General features: G+C 31.8%; 2 protein-coding genes and 1 long non-coding RNA gene across 7 annotated transcripts; 1 reads left to right on the top strand and 2 right to left on the bottom strand.

Moving 5' to 3' along the window:
* Positions 1-767: 767 nt before the first annotated feature.
* On the bottom strand, positions 768-7,490 carry LOC103569279 (glutaminase kidney isoform, mitochondrial). 3 transcript variants are annotated; one of them, XM_053739482.1, is made up of 10 exons: positions 7,179-7,489; positions 5,851-5,948; positions 5,501-5,536; positions 4,925-5,024; positions 4,515-4,657; positions 3,978-4,351; positions 3,452-3,909; positions 3,091-3,377; positions 2,536-2,676; positions 768-2,457 (listed from the first exon to the last, which is right to left on the bottom strand). In XM_053739482.1, exons 1-10 carry the CDS (start codon positions 7,269-7,271, stop codon positions 2,229-2,231), a joined length of 1,959 nt encoding a protein of 652 aa, XP_053595457.1. In that variant the 5' UTR covers positions 7,272-7,489; the 3' UTR covers positions 768-2,228. The 3 variants fall into 3 exon arrangements, with proteins under 3 accessions (XP_053595457.1, XP_053595458.1, XP_014297081.2); XM_053739483.1 differs by lacking the exon at positions 5,501-5,536 and having other exon boundaries at positions 7,179-7,490; XM_014441595.2 differs by lacking the exons at positions 5,501-5,536; positions 5,851-5,948; positions 7,179-7,489 and adding an exon at positions 5,256-5,494.
* A 357-nt stretch (positions 7,491-7,847) lies between these two features.
* LOC103569277 (uncharacterized protein DDB_G0289357) lies at positions 7,848-15,296 on the bottom strand. 2 transcript variants are annotated; one of them, XM_008546503.3, is made up of 8 exons: positions 15,169-15,296; positions 14,351-15,096; positions 13,487-13,624; positions 12,299-12,379; positions 11,968-12,159; positions 11,787-11,847; positions 10,191-10,937; positions 7,848-9,199 (listed from the first exon to the last, which is right to left on the bottom strand). In XM_008546503.3, exons 2-8 carry the CDS (start codon positions 14,402-14,404, stop codon positions 8,421-8,423), a joined length of 2,052 nt encoding a protein of 683 aa, XP_008544725.1. In that variant the 5' UTR covers positions 14,405-15,096; positions 15,169-15,296; the 3' UTR covers positions 7,848-8,420. The 2 variants fall into 2 exon arrangements, with proteins under 2 accessions (XP_008544725.1, XP_014297079.1); XM_014441593.2 differs by lacking the exon at positions 10,191-10,937 and having other exon boundaries at positions 7,856-9,199; positions 15,169-15,292.
* Positions 15,297-15,427: 131 nt separating this feature from the next.
* On the top strand, positions 15,428-17,015 carry LOC128667812 (uncharacterized). 2 transcript variants are annotated; one of them, XR_008403770.1, is made up of 4 exons: positions 15,428-15,581; positions 15,726-16,023; positions 16,359-16,863; positions 16,933-17,015. It is a non-coding gene; the product is annotated as an uncharacterized LOC128667812 (long non-coding RNA). The 2 variants fall into 2 exon arrangements; XR_008403769.1 differs by having other exon boundaries at positions 15,726-16,863.
* The last annotated feature ends 100 nt before the right edge of the window (positions 17,016-17,115 follow it).

The raw sequence follows: 17,115 nt of genomic DNA, 5'->3' as shown, positions 1-17,115 counted from the left end.
ATTAAGTAATGTGTTGTTGTCATAATGTAATCTGTTCATGCGTCCGTTGATTGGCGTCATCATTTTAAAAACGGATTCGCATTAGTCACGTGACAATGAGACACTGGGAAATTACAACCGGAGATTCCGTACATTCGCAGTGTCGATTAATTAATTCATTTTAAAATTTGCCAATCTACTACGGCATCAACTAATAGTTGATGCTATAGTAGTAATAGTAATTATATTTACTACTACACAGAATTTTAGGTGAGGGAAAATTATTTTTAGCGAAATGATTCATTGAAATTTGAAACTAGGGAGACTGGAAAACTGACGGAAAAATTTTAATCTGTCATAAATTTTTGGCAAACTCCAAAAGAAATGAAGAACTTGGAAAATTTTTAGAAAAACTTTAAGACCTAAAATATTTTTAAAAAATTTTATAAACTTTTGAATTATTAGGAAATTTTAAAACTGAGTGTAATATTTGAAAAATTACTGAAAAACTTTTGAAAACAGCTTGAAAAATTCAAAATTTGTCAAAAACACTGAAAAAATTTTTGAATGTTTGAAAAAATTCGAAAATTGTCAAGAAAAATTTCAAAAATTTTTTAAAACGTCAGGAAAATTTCTGAAAAAAAAAAAAATGTCTGAAATTTTATAATCTTCTAGATTAAAATAAAAGAATTGAAAAAAAAATGAAATCCGGCAATCAGTAGGTAGTAAAAGAACCAGGGGCACAAGAATAAAAAATTAAAAAAAAAAACGAAAAAATATGAAAAACAAATTTTTATTTAACTTTATTGTCTTGTATTTTGATTTAGGATTTTTAAAAAATACTTGTCGTTAAAACGAGCATTGAATACATTGACAATAATTTAATAATATTTATATTTTAACTGCTAACGGTCTTAAGTACTTAAATTTATCAAGTGTATGTAACATTAGGTAATCAAAGCACAAGATACTAATTACAACTTACAAATAAAAAGATAAAATAAAATAAAAATGAAAAAGAAGAGTTAACTTTTCTAGGATATTTATGCATCACTGAAAAGATAAATCGCGTGCGATAATTGCTATTGGACTTGACATATGCATAATAAAAACTAAAGCGGGGTCATTGGTTACTAACGATTAAATTGATTACTTAATCGCAATCAATCTATGGGTATTCCAGTGATAAATCGTCAACAGCTGAAGCTTGAGTGGGAATTCAATTGATAAGAAAATTAACACGCAATGGCAACTCACAATATTTATATTTATGTAATATCGACAATTCTATTTAGAGATGGATGGAATCTCAGGTAATGCCTGCATTATTCTCCTCTTTCATGGCAATATATATATATAATAATTATTGTCTTTTTTAATTAATATCTTTATCATCATAAAACTCTAGTTACTGCTTATCAATCATCCGCGTAACTGCGGGCATTTTGTACATTTCAACTGATAATGCAATAGCATTCTTATATATTTTATTATTATTATTATTTTTCATTTTTTTTCTGGGTACTTTGTAACCAACGAATGTTTTACATTCCAGACATCATTTAATTGCATTCTAACTGGCTTAATATTTTTAATTAGTAAATAATACTTCAAAAGATATGTCATTTTTCTAATTAATTTTTTAAGTAATTCTTTGGACGATAATTAATAACAATAGTAATTATAATTTTTATTTTTTTGACAGTTTTTTTTAGATAAATTTAAAATTTTTAATTGTGACAATAAATAAAAATTAATGAATTTTTTAATAAAAATTTTACTTGGTATAATTTTTAAATTATTTGTAGATTTTTGATTATTTTCAAAATTTTGCTCAAAAATTTAATATTTTAAACTAAATACGAAATTCAAATTCTCAAATTTTCTTATAATTCAAAGTTTGAATCCAGTCGCAATGTTCAAAAAAATTTTCTAAATATTTACAGAATGTCAAAAATAAAATAAAAATTTTTTTTCTAAAAAACTTAAAGCCAAAAAAATAAAATTTACAATTCTATTCCAACTGTTAAAAATTACTTTTAAATACAAAAAAAAACCAATAATAGTAATAGACAATAAAATAAAAGAAAATAAAGTAAAATTAATAATAAAATATAAGGAAGCTTAAATAAATCACAGATTTAGTAAGAATCTATATAGCGTATTGACATGTTCCATTGACTAAGTCTAAGGCTTTAACGTACAGTCTCATTTTCAATTAGTTTAAAATTAATTTAATACAACATAAATTAAGGAAGTGGTGATTTCCCATTGGCATTATCAGTCTCCGTTGGATTAGTACTATTGTTATTATTGTTAGAACTATTATTATTATCATTATTATTATTGTTGTTGTTGTTGTTTTCAGAATCTTCTGGCGGTTGCTCTGACTTAGAAATAACGGCGTAGTTTTTCAGGTACTCGACGACCTGGGTGTGACCGAAGGTCTCAGCTTCATCTACTGGCCGGTTGCCCCATCTTCAACAATACATTTTTTTCAAATATCAGTACTAATGCTGGTTGAAATGAAAATAAATAAAGATGATTTATTGGTACCTGTCCTTGGGATCGTGAGGGACTCCGCACTGCTCGATGAGAAACTCAACGCAGTCAAGATGGCCTTCGCTCGCCGCCAAATGTAAAGCTGTACGTCCATCATAATCTGATAGTGTCATATCCATCCCGCTTAGACGATGCCTAGAGATAATTTTTTTTTTTTAGTTTAATTATTCATTCAAAATATTCTAGCAGCAAATAAATATCTAATAAGAAAACTAATGCCCTCATGTATATTTGTTTTCAAATAAATAAATAATATATATTAAAATAAATTTTTTTTCTTAATCATTAATAATTAATTAATCTAAAAAATAATAACAGCTAGTCTTAATGTTTTGTGTTCCGCGCAAACTTACCGCTTGAGGCATTCTTGTAAGTCGATGTCGTGTCTGTTTGCATGCATTGAGTACTGTATTTATTAACAATTATAATATTTTAACTGTATTATTGTGATGTATGATTGTGCAGTTGAGTTTTATTAAAATCGATGGCAGTGACTGATAATTAATTATTAATTATTAAACACTAATTACAAGAGTTACTCCGTCTTACCTCCGCATGGCAGTGACGTCTCCATTGGCTGCGCTGAACAGCAGATTAACTATCGACAGGCCTTTGGTCTCGTACTTGTGCCTCCTGGGGTCTTTTTTGTTGGTGGCATGCTTGAGATTATCGTATCTGTGGAAATTAAATTCGTTTACAAGTTCCTCGCAGAACTGGACTCCTCTGCAAGAGTTTCCAAGTGAGTCTAGAGGCGGCGACCAAGTGCAGATCCCCATTACGTTGGGAATAACTACTAGCAGGCTGCCAGATACTCCTGACTTAGCAGGTATACCTACCTAATTATTTAATCAATAAATAAATTAACTAATCAGCAAATTTTAATTAAATTTTTAAAATAAATTGAACTTACTCTGAAAGCAAACTGCCCACTGTAGTCATACATTCCGCAACTGTGCATCAGACTAAGAACATCGCGAACACTTTCAGGTTTGAGGACCTTCTCCTCGGTGATGGGGCAGATCCCTCCGTTGGCGAGGGTGGCAGCCATCACGGACATCGCGTCGCAGTTCGACTCCATAGCGCAGCATTGGAAGTAAAAGTCCATGATGTCCCTGAGGTTGCTCTTGTCCGGGTAGCAATTGTGCTCCCGCATGTAAAATCCAAGCGCGTAATTTCTATCAGCGGCCTCGCGCTCGGACAGAAAAACAGCGTTATTGAACCCCAGGTTCTCTCCACCTGCCATCTTCTTGAAGCAGTTCATCGTGAAGTCAAATTTCTCCGCCAACGTCATCTCGGGTTTTATTAAACTTTTCAGAAGACTGCAGATTAAAATAGCACCGGCATTTATCATCGGGTTGTGCGGCTTCTCTGCAATAGCAATGAAAGGTTAAGGGAGAGTGAAAAGATTTAAAAGATTTAAATCAAGGATGACTTACTATTGTGATCGAGAACAAGTTCGTTGAAATTTCTACCCGAGGGCTCTTGACCAACGTACTGATGGACTACTTGAGGACCCAAACTCTCCAGTGCAATGGCATAGGTCAGGGGTTTACTACAACTTTGTAAAGTGAAAGGTACAGTGGTGTCCCCGATGCTGAATCGCTGACCGTCAATGGTGCAAACCGAGACACCCCAGTATTCTGGATTCATCCGAGCTAGTTGAGGTATGTAAGAAGCTACTTTCCCCTCGGTGTTGGTCTTGCACTTCCAATAGAAGTCCTCTATATGCTTTGTCAAACCGGCCCAGTCGGGGATCACAAACTGGTGTCTGAATGCTCGTGAAATTAATGCAATATTTGGTGTCACTATTCTACAACACATTGACAATTCGAATTCATTGTTAATAAAACTATTCAGTTTTTCGTTCAAGCTGCAGTTCTTTTAAAACTGTAGCACCTGTTCATCTTTTATTGCCTCGCGGTCGCTTAAAAATTCAATTTTTATTTAAAAAAAAAAATTAGTAAATAATTTACCTTTTAAATTGCTCACGATTAAGTTTCTGTGTCTCGTGAGACACACCTTCAGCTCCACCAGTTTTTAAATGCTCGGCTTTTAAATTGTCCGTCAACTCTTGGAGTCTTGGATCATTTTTTCTTAATCCAGTTATTCGTAACGCCTGATTAAATATTATAAATAAATAATTATTATATTGTATATATTTATTAAGGGAATTCTTATACAATACTCCCCTTATTTAAATTTTATTGATTAATTAAAAAATATCGGCGGGAATTAAAACTGCGGTGTCTTTTTTTTTAATGATTCCTTCAACTTTTTTTTAATTAATTAATAAAATTTTCATACACTTGTGACAGCTTAGGTAAAAAGTGAGGGGGAAGGGGCACTGCCTGAAAATACTCTTAATATTAAAACTTAAACTTACAGCCAAAAATTTTCCAACAGACAACAAATCGGTCTCCTCATTTTTAAACATATCAAAGAGAACATCCTCTGCATTAGCGCCATGATCTTGATTCTTAGTGCTGTAAATAAACATCAAATATAAATTCACAAAGATAATATTATGCATATGATAACTAAATACATGATGAAAAATTAAATATATTCATAAATATAAATAAATCTATAAGCGACGATGAAAGTAATGAGATGTCCAAAGATACCCTGAGGATGAAATGCAGTCGTGCAAATTAAATACCCAGATGTAGCTGATATGCAAATAATAGTAATTGTAAATAATAGTTATAGATTACCGACACCGACAATAATTCATCATACTCCACTTTTTATTCAATAAATATATATATGTATATAATATATATTTATTAAACCATAATATAAATAGTTGCTACAACCTGAAGAGCCAGCGCCATTTATTTAAAATAAATAAACTACATTCAAAAATAAAAATCGATATTCATTTTTTAAAATGCAGTAAAAAAAAAGTCATATCTATTTCTGACTTTAATTCCATGCAATTATTGTGCATGGTACTCACTACATATAGTGGCTGTCATGGATGAAACTGTAATTGCTGTAAAAAACCAAAAATATATATTTTGACTATTTAAAGAACAATAATTATTTTTAATAATAATAATAATAATAATAAATAAATAAATGGTAACGTTGTTTTAATTTTTTCTATTAAAATAAATATTTAATGGAACTGTGCCAATTTAAATAAAAGTATAATTGTTTTCATGTTTGACATATTTGGAACTTTTCCCAAAAATCCAACTCGACTTTACACGATAACTGTTACTTTACCTATTCATGATAAATTTATATCAGATTTATTTTGTTATTTATTAATATATTAAGTGTAATATGTAAGCAATAAATTACCGCGTCTGTTGGCTCTCAAGATCTGAAAGAATGGCTAGAGGCTCGTCAAGGTGCCGAGCTGATCCAAGTTTATTTGACCGCGGGACGATAGCTCGTTTCTGAAATTCAAAATATTTTAATTAATGATAAATTTTTTTTTAATGCAGCCCTTTTTTACGTCGATATTTAGTCATGACGATAGTGCATGCAAAAATTTATTTATCGCAATAACGTTTCGTTAACCTTTGGTTAACATCATCAGATTGCAATACATTTGATACGTATGTATATGTATTTATTTATTTATTTATTTATAAAGATCTGTGGTCATATTTATTAATGCTGTGATAAATTGTCTGATATTTTTATAAACTATATCTGAGATATTTAATGACAGTGACTTACTTTAAATTTATTACAGATCGATATACTTGAATAATTTAATTTTAATTGTTACAATTATCTAATTTTATCAGACAGAATTAATGGAATAATTAAAATTTTATTTTTAAACCCGACCTATTAATTACTAATAAGATTTTTTTTTGACGTAATTAAATTTTTTATATTACTCCGATTTACATTTTTAGTATAAAAAAAATTATTAGACTGAGAAAAAATAAAAATTCAAAATTTAATTAATAATAAAATAAGTGAACTTAATTAAAATTTTATTTTTCATTTTTTTCTGTTAAAAAAAAAATTTTTTTATGAAAATTAATTTTTTTTATTAGCGGAGTTAATAATAGATCAGTATTTTTAAATAAATTATTAACAATTCATCATAGAAAATACTGAGAAAATATATATATATATATAAATATATGACGTAAAACCGGAATATTAAAGTTTTATAGAACCAGTTGTCTATCGATCGAATTTTAAATAATTAATAAGGGGGGATACCACGTGTTTTTTGAATTTAAATACTAGGGAGCAGGGTGGGGTGCGCCCGTAACTTCTGGAAGGGTGGCCAAGGTTATTGATCGTTCGGATATTTCCAGGTCTATCGTCACATTTCCTCAGGAAATTTCCTCAAAATTTTTTTTCATCAAAAAAAAAAAAAAAAAAAAAAAAAAAAATCTGCTCCAAATCCTCTAATTAAAATCGCGCCTTATCAAAAACTATAAGTAACTAAAAAAAGTGGGTAAATTATTTCGGAGCACAGATTGTTATCTATCTAGTCTAGTGCTCATTAGTCACATTAGTATTTTAGTCTTAATAATTACGGTCAAAGTCACTAACCACGTGGCTCGCAGACAATTTAAATCTCGAGTCTAATGCAGTGATACATAAATATAACTGATTCACAAATTGATATATAAATATAGATAAAATAATATCCTCACCTTGTGACTGGAATGAAGTCTGCGGAAAATATTAGCACCCATTTTAGGAAGCTGACTCATTTTCATGCTGTATATAACGACTTCCCTAAGCATTTTCCGTAAATATATAGATGTATATTTATTATTATAACAGTAAAATAATTTTCAAACTATCTAACTATCGTATACTTTCAGAATCTCAGGAATAATTTTAAATAAAAATTTATTTTTATAATTTAAAATAAATTCAAAGTAATTTCAATTTACACTCGCGCGTCTCTAATGCCTGAGACGAAAAACGGAAAACGGCTAGACCCTCATAGACCCTAGATCTAGACACTACTACACCAATACTTATAAATCGTTGCATTTACGCATTCTCGCGGACGAGTGTTGGGGAAGGCGGCTAATTCAAGACATGCGCAAACTAAAATCATTCGTCATATCAATCGCCGAAATAACAATCAAATGTAACTTATCAGTAAACAATTAACTTACATAAACTACAGCTAAATAATATATTAAGTTCTAATTATCATCATTTACTTTACTATTAATTTATTGTCGCAAAATATTGCCGATTACATATCAAAATATTTTAATTTATTTTACTCACATGTCAAGTATAAAAAAAAAACATCAGTTATATATAATTACATATTTCTAATAATAATAATATTGATAAAAAAACACTACTTATCATTTGCGAGATCGTTATAAAATAGCCATGGAATTTATCGGTATTTTTATTTAAAATACCTCAGGAGATTCTTAGAAATTATATGTATATGTATATATACTTTGTGTCATATTACTTACATGATTAAATAATACTTAGATACAAATGTTAGTGTGGGTGTGAATGTATATGTGAGTGTATTATCTACTTAACAATAAAAAATAATCGATGTGTTGTTAATACTTTGGTTATCATTCTCGATTTACCAACGCAATCAAATTCTTAATAATAATAATGATAATTGTTTAAGTTGTAAAATGTTAAAAAATGAAAAATAATATTACAGGTACATTTTACCGAATGTACGAGCCGCTTTTGATTTATGCTTACACTCTAACGTCAAGTATTAAATAAAACTATTTAAAATAAAGCTCAGTAAATCAGTCAAAATATCAATTACATTCTTATTAATTACGATTACTAATACACTGTAAAAAATCGGGAGTGATTATAAATTTTATTTAAATCTGGATTCACTCCGGATTAATCCGCTAATTTTTTACAGTGTATCAATAATTATTTTTTTAAATAACGGTGTCTTGATAAGCGGGCGGGCCACTTAAGACGAATTGCCGCTGGCTCTGTCTCACGATGTCAGTCCTATTTGGTACTTGGGGGGTGGTTCTGATTCCGTGATAATTGCTGTAGCTGGACCTGGCACTGGCAGGTCTGTTGCTGTACAAATCTTCATGATCCTCGTGATGGTTGAGACTCTGGATGCTGGTTTGCTGGAAAGTGGGATTGCTTTGGCCCTGCCACTGCATGGCAGAGCTGCAACTGGGCTCGTTTCCTTGCCAAGTGTTGTCTGTCAGATGCCGCATGGAACTCGCAGCGTTGTCCCAGCAGCTTTGAGCAGAACTGGAGGCGAGGTTCGTGATGTTCGAGTAATTGGGGTCTGGGGTCCAGAGCGAGGGCGAGGAGACGGCCATGTTTACGGCCTCGGGCTGCCACTGTCTCTCCCTGTCCCAGCTGCTGGCGATTCGGTCGTAATTGAGCGTACCCTGGGACAGAGAGTTGACATTCTGGTTGGTCAGCGGACTAGGCATCGTGTTGGCGTACAAGCTCTCCTGTTGCTCCATTATCCGGTTAACTGGATTCTTACGTCGGGTGGTTGACTGTCGGACTGAGCTCCGACGGTTGCTAGACCTACGGGTACCGTCGCGGGAAATAACTGATCGGCGTTTAACTCGCCTAGGTGTCATCGGCTTCGGGGACACGCTGTCATCCTGAGCTGGCGGCTCCGGTTGGGAATATTCTATACTGTACAGTGGCCGAGTCTGCTTTTTCCTTTTGTTAATTCGTGCTGTTTAAAAACAAACATCCTTTTAAATAATATTTAGATTTATTTACTATTAAAAATACTCTATTTTTAAAATAAATTCAAGTCACAGCCCACGAAAAAACACCAAGTTAGATAAATAAATAAATAAATAAGAGGGTTTAGAAATAAAAAGCCAAGCGAGTGTACTGTTTGCAATTGGATTGTTTATTTTCGTTATAAATCTATTGCACAATCTAACATTTACCAAAAATATTACGATAAAAGTTATATATATATTATATATTTAATCACTTAATTACCATTTAATGCTCTAATTATTTTAAAAAATGACTCTAAGTAAATGCAGTACGAAAAAATAGTCTTACAAAATATATATAGACATATATCTCTGATAAATAGTGATGTCATTCAGCGAAACAATAATCTAGTGTACAAAAACAATACTATTGCAACAAGTTTATTTATTTAAATTAACTTATAAATTTAATAACTAGCAAGTCAGTATAAAAAATCATTCAGCACCATCCAGTTTGACATATCACAGTACATACAGTAAGTCTATTAGTCATAGAAAATAAAAATAAAAAAACACCAGCCACACTTGCTATCAAGCAACACTAGGAAACAATAATAATAATTATTATAATAATTATAGTCGTAATAATAATTGTATTAAAATTAATAGTGACAAAAAACACAAGTCTAACTACAAAAAAATAATTATAAATAATACTTGATACAATAAAGACAAAACGAAGCGGTGGCTACCAAATTCTTTGGGTAAAATTTATAAACAATAATTCCGGTACTCGATGAGCTAAAGTGCGGGCTGATGAGCAAAAGTTCGAGGAAGGACTACTTTGTTCTGGGGTTAAACAATTAAATTAATTTGGCAAATAAAAAATTACGTTTAATATAATAGGCGTATAAATAATAATAATAATAATAATAATAAATATAAATTACAGTAAATAATAATAGTAATAATAATAATAATAAATTCACAGCTTGCTAGCGTACAGAGACAGTGGTCTGCTGTCTCTGGCGTTATTTGAAGAAGAATTATTGTCAGATGGCAAAGTTTGCTCCATTGCGAGCCGCGGGTCAGAGTAAAAAGACCTCAAGGGCTGCTCGCGCACGTAGTCGGTAAAAATTCTAGGTCTAAATGAGTTTCTATTGTTCGTATTATTGTTATTATTATTATTATTATTGTTGGGAGCTTGAGAAGCGCGGGCTCTCCTGAGAACGGGCGACACCACGGGACTGTAGGCAGGCTTGTAAGGGCGGTTGTTTTTTTCGAATCTTAATTTAACCGAATTTTCAAGCGAGTCGTAATCGCCAACGGGCGGTGAAATCGGACGATGCAAGTGATCGAGTGGATTTGAGTAGTCGTTGTAGCAGTCCACGTTGTCAATGATCCGCGCTGAGGCACCGCTACTCTTGCTACTGCGGGTGGTGTCCCCGTGCATCATCATCATCATCATCATCGAGGAGGACTTAAGACCGGCGCGCTGCTGGTGAGGTTTATAGTCGGTTACTAGACTGGGTGATTTGTCCACCGCGTACTTGGGTAGCGTCGTGTCACGGTATACCGAGGATGAATTGTTAGAGCCGGTGGTGCCTCGTGGGTAGCTTTGGTAGTTTGGATTCGACTGAGAGTAAGTAGTACTAGCTGGTGGCAAAGCCGAGTAGCTAACGTACATCGGGTGCAACGGCGTATGGCCCGCCAACCCAAAGTCACCACCTCCCACAAAGTCAACTGAAAATTTTAGCCAACGTACCAACGGCATTAGAGTTTGTTTTTACTTATTACTTATTGCTCGCGATTTTTATTATTTATTTATTAACTGTATTGGATCTGTCTGTCATCTACTCATGCTACGCATAATGCATGTATTCAAATCTACATGTTACCAAAGTTAAGTAAATTTTATTTTATCTCTTTAGTTAATTAAATATATACGAGAATTTCCACGACAAATATGACGATTTGTAAAATTTTTTTTTGACACCAGTTTAAATGACTTTTTAAAAAAGTTTTAATAAAAATTAGAAGAATTAATTTTTCGTCACTGCCAAAAAATTTGATAATTTATTTTATTTAGTAGATAAAAATAAATAAATAAAAATTTTCCAAGCCGTCATATCTGACGTACAATCCCGAATATTTAACTAAAGTATTCAATAGCCATTACCGTCATGCCACATTTACGACAGATGATTTAATTATACGTTTAGTAAACTTACCAAAAAGGAGGATCAAATCCACCGATAAAATCGACTGCAATGATTTTAAGATACATGATAGTGGCATGTAGGAATGGTAGTTACCAATTTTGCGTGTGAGAAAAAAAATAAGTGATAAGCAGTGAAAATATTACAGATACCAACTATAAGTAATAATATATATATAAATATATATGTAGATATTAATATGAATAATGAAATGTTGCCCATTATCACTACCACCTTCCAGACTTAGATTTAGACAAAGATTTAAATAAAAATGTTGTAATTGACGTAAGATTAAATCTAATGTATAAAATATTGGTAAGTGGCATTGATCCAAGATATCATAATAATTCTGCCAGAGAATCGAGATACTTACAACTGTCATCCTCTTCGAGGAACGCACGACTCAGACATATTCCGCCGACGATGGCCATAAGCTAAAATAGATATTCATTACTTTATTATTATAGCGATGACACCAGAGTCGTAATTTAACGATATTATGTTATATCATTTAATATTAGAGTAAAGGAGACACTTTTAGTGTTGGGACTTACGGCCAGCAGACACTGCGTTGACGCGTGCAAGACTTCGATGACCTCATAACTTAATAGGCAGTCGGTAACGTTTTTAGGCCGCGTCGGTCTTAATAACTCCGGCTCAATTATGTCGTAGTTGGGTTTGCAGCCTGGGCCGTTGACCTGCCACCAGGAGAAACTCCCCGTCTTCAGGTTCAAAATGTCACTATGCTATTTTATAAAAACCAGTTTTACGAGTTAATAGTTGATATTTATTTTTACCCGACACATATGTTAATACACCTGTCTTATTTAATTAGTCACAATAATGATAATGATAATGATAAATGTAATTGTTAACCATAGTTACCTTATCTAATGTACCGACTTCCAGGTAAAAACATATGCAAAATATATTCCATCCTAGCCAAAGTGTATCCCATATACAGTACTGAAAATATTTCAAAAATAAATATAATTAATTATGTATTTATGAAAATACTTATGCTGATAATTATTCACACGTGGGTTTAAATTATTTTTAAAAAATATTCAAGTATAAATACAAATACTGCGTATTAATTTAAAATATTTTTTTACTGATAATTCAACAAGTTGATTGAATAAATGAAAATATTTATCGATAATTTCTCAACAAATATTATGAGTACTTGATTGCATGTATACTTTGAATAAATACTTTTAAATAATTATTTAAATACAAATACAAATACTTTATTTTTAATTCAAGTATTTTTTTACAAATAAAGCTGAGAAATAAATTTGCCAAAAGAAAACTTTTGTAATTTATTAAGTAAAAGTGCGAGATACTTTATGAGATTTCTCACATATCAGAGATAGATATTAGATATCTTACTAAGACCAAAGTAACTCTAAAAGTATTTGGCATTTAAAATAAAATACAGTCAACATACAAAAGTTGGGCTTCATCTATTTTGCCCCGTAAACACTTTTGTGGCTTCAGAGATTTTTTTTCCTTCAATAGCTCATTTTACAGCGGAATGAAAAATAAAAAAAATACCGCGAAATCTAAATTTTCTAGTGAATCATATGGGTTTGAAAACTGGAAACTCTCGGCGGCCTTACTGCGACAGTTGGTTTATTATTTTTTCTTACTTTTCAAGCCGCGTAAACTCAAAAATTCAAATTTTCAATTTTTTATTTCCCATTCGCTTGAATCAAACAACCGATCGAGATCGAAAATTTTATTTTAAAAACCTCAACATATTTTTATAACCACCGAAAAATGGATCCCAATTCTCAAAAAAAAAGTATTTAAAAACAAATATCAAATAAAAAAAGCAGTATTTGAAATTCTTAAAATACTTTTACTCGAATACTCTACGTCTGCTTATAATTATGCATCTTACTCATGACTCACAGCAAAATATTAATGCGTTTATAATTACTTAAAAAAAAAAAAACCTATTTTCCCTAGTCAGTTCCATTTTTTCCCAAAGAACTTCAAAGACTTTTCAAAATTATTCAAATACTTTTCACGTCTAAAGTTATTCAAAAATAAACATAATATACTTACAGATATAATATACTTTGGTCTATACTGGAAGGCTCCAAAAAAGCCAAGAATAACAAAAATAATATTAAAAAAGTTGAACAGTATCGGGGCCCACATAAACCCCAGAAAGTCGAACACCTGGCGTTCTATCGTTGTTAGCTGTAAAAATATAAATAAAAATAAATATAAATACACACTCGCGTACAAGAATATTAAATTTGACACAGTTATAAAACCACCATCCTCTACATACATTATTTTGAATACTCTAACATTAACATTAATACTAATAATAATGAAGATGTTTCGGATAATCACAACTATCCCGCGCTTAATAACAATAATACTCATCAGACTTTCTCAATTTGCTTCAATTATGCTCTAAATACTCAGTTAATATTTTAAATGTCGACGGTCATAGGCGACTATTTATTTCGTCCACTTTACAATTTATTTTATCGGTGTCGTTGTAATTAAGCCGTTACGTAATTTAGTTCATTACACAACTCGATCATTTTTTAGTAAACAAATTACTTTAAAACGCGGATACTCATAATAATCTCTCATATTATTCACATAAAAACATATATATACCTACATATACATGTATTATTTAAAATAAAACGGATGTAAGCAATAACGGACATATTAAATATTTTACATACTAGACTTAGCAATTGATGATAAGCTATCATGACATTTAATTTTTTTTACACCCATATTCTGGGAAATTGCCAGTATTGTGACCATGAAATGATATCACTTTATACAAATGACTCAATGACTTTAATAATAATAATAATAATAACAGTAATAGCTGGTGTTACAGGTAAGGAAACCTGTCTGTAATAAGTAACTTTTTTATATAGATCTTGTTACACTTACGAGTTGCAGAGTACATATCGTCAGTAAAAAATGTCTTCTGCTGCAAATTCCCATGTCATTATTTGGACGCACGTAAGCGAGGGTAAGGCAATAATAGATAGCCCACGTGTATGTGTAAGTGACCAACGTAAATCACTTGTTGGTTCGATGAATAGACAGAACTGATGATTGTTGCTTTACTTTGTTATCAATTTCTTGGGCAATCGTTTATCATGACGATGAACCGTGAACGTAAACACTCGATGACCCCAAGCTGGACATATCACTAGTGATAAATTATTTAACCAGTGACGCCATTTTCAACGCACTCAGTACTCCAACTCCTGCTCCTGCTTGATTCTACTCTCATGAGTAACTGAGAGAAATATCCGTGATATCCGCTCACTGAGCCACATTATACATACACAGGTCACGAGATAGCTATGTGCGATGTGTGATGCATACCAAGTCAATGAGTCCTGTATATTATGCTCTACAGTATCTACACTCTACTCTACACTTGTATTGTACAGTCTAGTGATATGATGATGATGCTGATGAGAATACGAAAGCACCCGAGTGGAGGTGGAGCTACAAGAGAGATGGAGATGGACATACAGGAAAACCAACCAGTTTGTTTTTCTTCTTCTTCTTTTTACTTCACACTTTAACTTTACATTTGTAGCTGGTGATGTTGCTTTTGACGCCGCTTTGCACATCCACGGCTGTGCTGATCCTGACTGATGCTACTGGTCTAGATCTAAAATCTACAAGTTTTAAATTTAAAATATTAGCAACTAGTATTACTGATACTTTACCTGGTTGTCTAATTATTGTACCTGGTTGTCTAGTTGTAGGTGTAGAAATGTCTATTGAACCTGTTTTCAGGTTAGCCATTCATTTTTACCCAGTGCTCAGTCATGCCAACTGTAGACTGTACACCCACACAAGTTTACTGACGAGGAACCAGAACCAGTCTGTGTACCTGTCAGACTCGCGAATGTCAGAGAGAGAAGGAAAGCGCAACAAGTGTCGGTGGTCTGCGCATGCGTACCTTTATGATGCGAAATAAGAAAAATTGCAAATGCAAGTTGTAAGCTGATTACTTTAAGCTTAACCTCCATCTTCAATGGAATTCAGAGTCAGTTCACGCACAATGTCTGCGGCTGTGTTACAGGGATTTATTTTTGATAGTTTTGTTATTAGGAAAATATTAAAATGGACTGGCCTGTATTTGCAGCAAATTCGCAGGGTAAAATTTTTGTAAATTATTTTTTTGGCGGGGAAAATATATTTTTAAATAAACAAATTAAATATTTTATGAAAAACAGTTAAAACTTTTTTTGATTTTGAAATTCGGTCGCATAATTTTATAATTTATGATAAATTTTTTTAGATGACTGGTGTCTAAATACTCTGGCTGATTATCGGTGAACAAGTTGTCAATACCATGACTGAATTATCTCCAGGATTTTATTGTCACGGTGTTTGATTTCCTGATGTCAATTCTCTGAGGTAATTTTAGTTTTCAGTTTTAATATTAAACTGATGATCAATGACAAATTTAAAGAGTAAATCAATTATTTAAAAAATAATTAGAATTTTTAATTACTACTGACAAAGTTCAAATATTTGTTTATAAATAATTTCAAAGTCAATACCATAATTGATATGACGTCAAACCATCAAACCAGGTAATTATTTTATTAATAAATCGCGTTACATACGTATACAATTTTCAACTTCCGGTGACTGATGTATTGATTACTCTAAATCTGAAACAATAAAAATTTCTATCAAAATAAGGAGACGTGTAATTAAAATTGAACACCTTTCGGTATCTTCTACACCAAAAAATCTTATGGTGTCATGGTAACGCCAGACCACGTGTCCACCTAACGGAAATTCAAATAAAAATTTAAAAAATTACTATGGCCATAGCAAATTTTCTATTAGTTATTACAGTAATTTTTGATAAAATAAATAACCAGGATATGCAGGATAATTCATTAACATGACCTACTTTTAGCTGCTGGAGACGCTGACCCTTGCAAAAATTAATTAAATGTTTCTAGTACTCATGTGTCGGCACTCACTAGCCAAATATTTGAAGCACACATGCATTCAGTGCGCAGCTGCGAAAAATTGTTGAATTATATTTAGCGATCGACGATCGATTAAACGACAAACGTCAGACTAGTATACTTCATAACTCTTTTGTATTTTTTAGTTGTGACCTTATTTTGTTAACCGAGTTTATGTAAGTCTGAAAATTTTAATTTCGCTCTCAATGAACGTCTGTGGTAATAAATAAAAAAAGAAAGTTAATTAGTTAATTAATTAATATAAGAGAATGATAAATTTGAGTGACATGACAGTGACATTTATAAATAAAATAATTGATTACTTCCCATAGGAATGAAACTGGTGGGTTTAGATTTAATATGAAAATTCTCAGCACGTTGATGAGGATATTTATAAACCCGATCATCAAAGTAGAGGGAGAGGATAAAACAAAGGGAATTTATAAAGAGGTATAATATATATATGTAATATGTAGTATTATACATTATGAGAAAAATAAGAGGTATTTTATTTAACAGTAACAGTGGTGATAATAATAATAATCGTAGGTACGGATCGTCTAAGGTCACCGGAAGGCACGTTCACCGTCCATAAAATATACGGGGATGGGAACTGCATGTTCCGCGCAATAAGTTTAATCCTTTGGGAAACCGAGGAAGAGCATCGCTCACTGAGGACTCTAGTCGTCCACCACATCATGG

Source organism: Microplitis demolitor, chromosome 5, assembly GCF_026212275.2.
Source record: "Microplitis demolitor isolate Queensland-Clemson2020A chromosome 5, iyMicDemo2.1a, whole genome shotgun sequence".
NCBI classification, from domain to species: domain Eukaryota; kingdom Metazoa; phylum Arthropoda; class Insecta; order Hymenoptera; family Braconidae; genus Microplitis; species Microplitis demolitor.
This window is presented reverse-complemented; position numbering and strand designations above follow the sequence as displayed.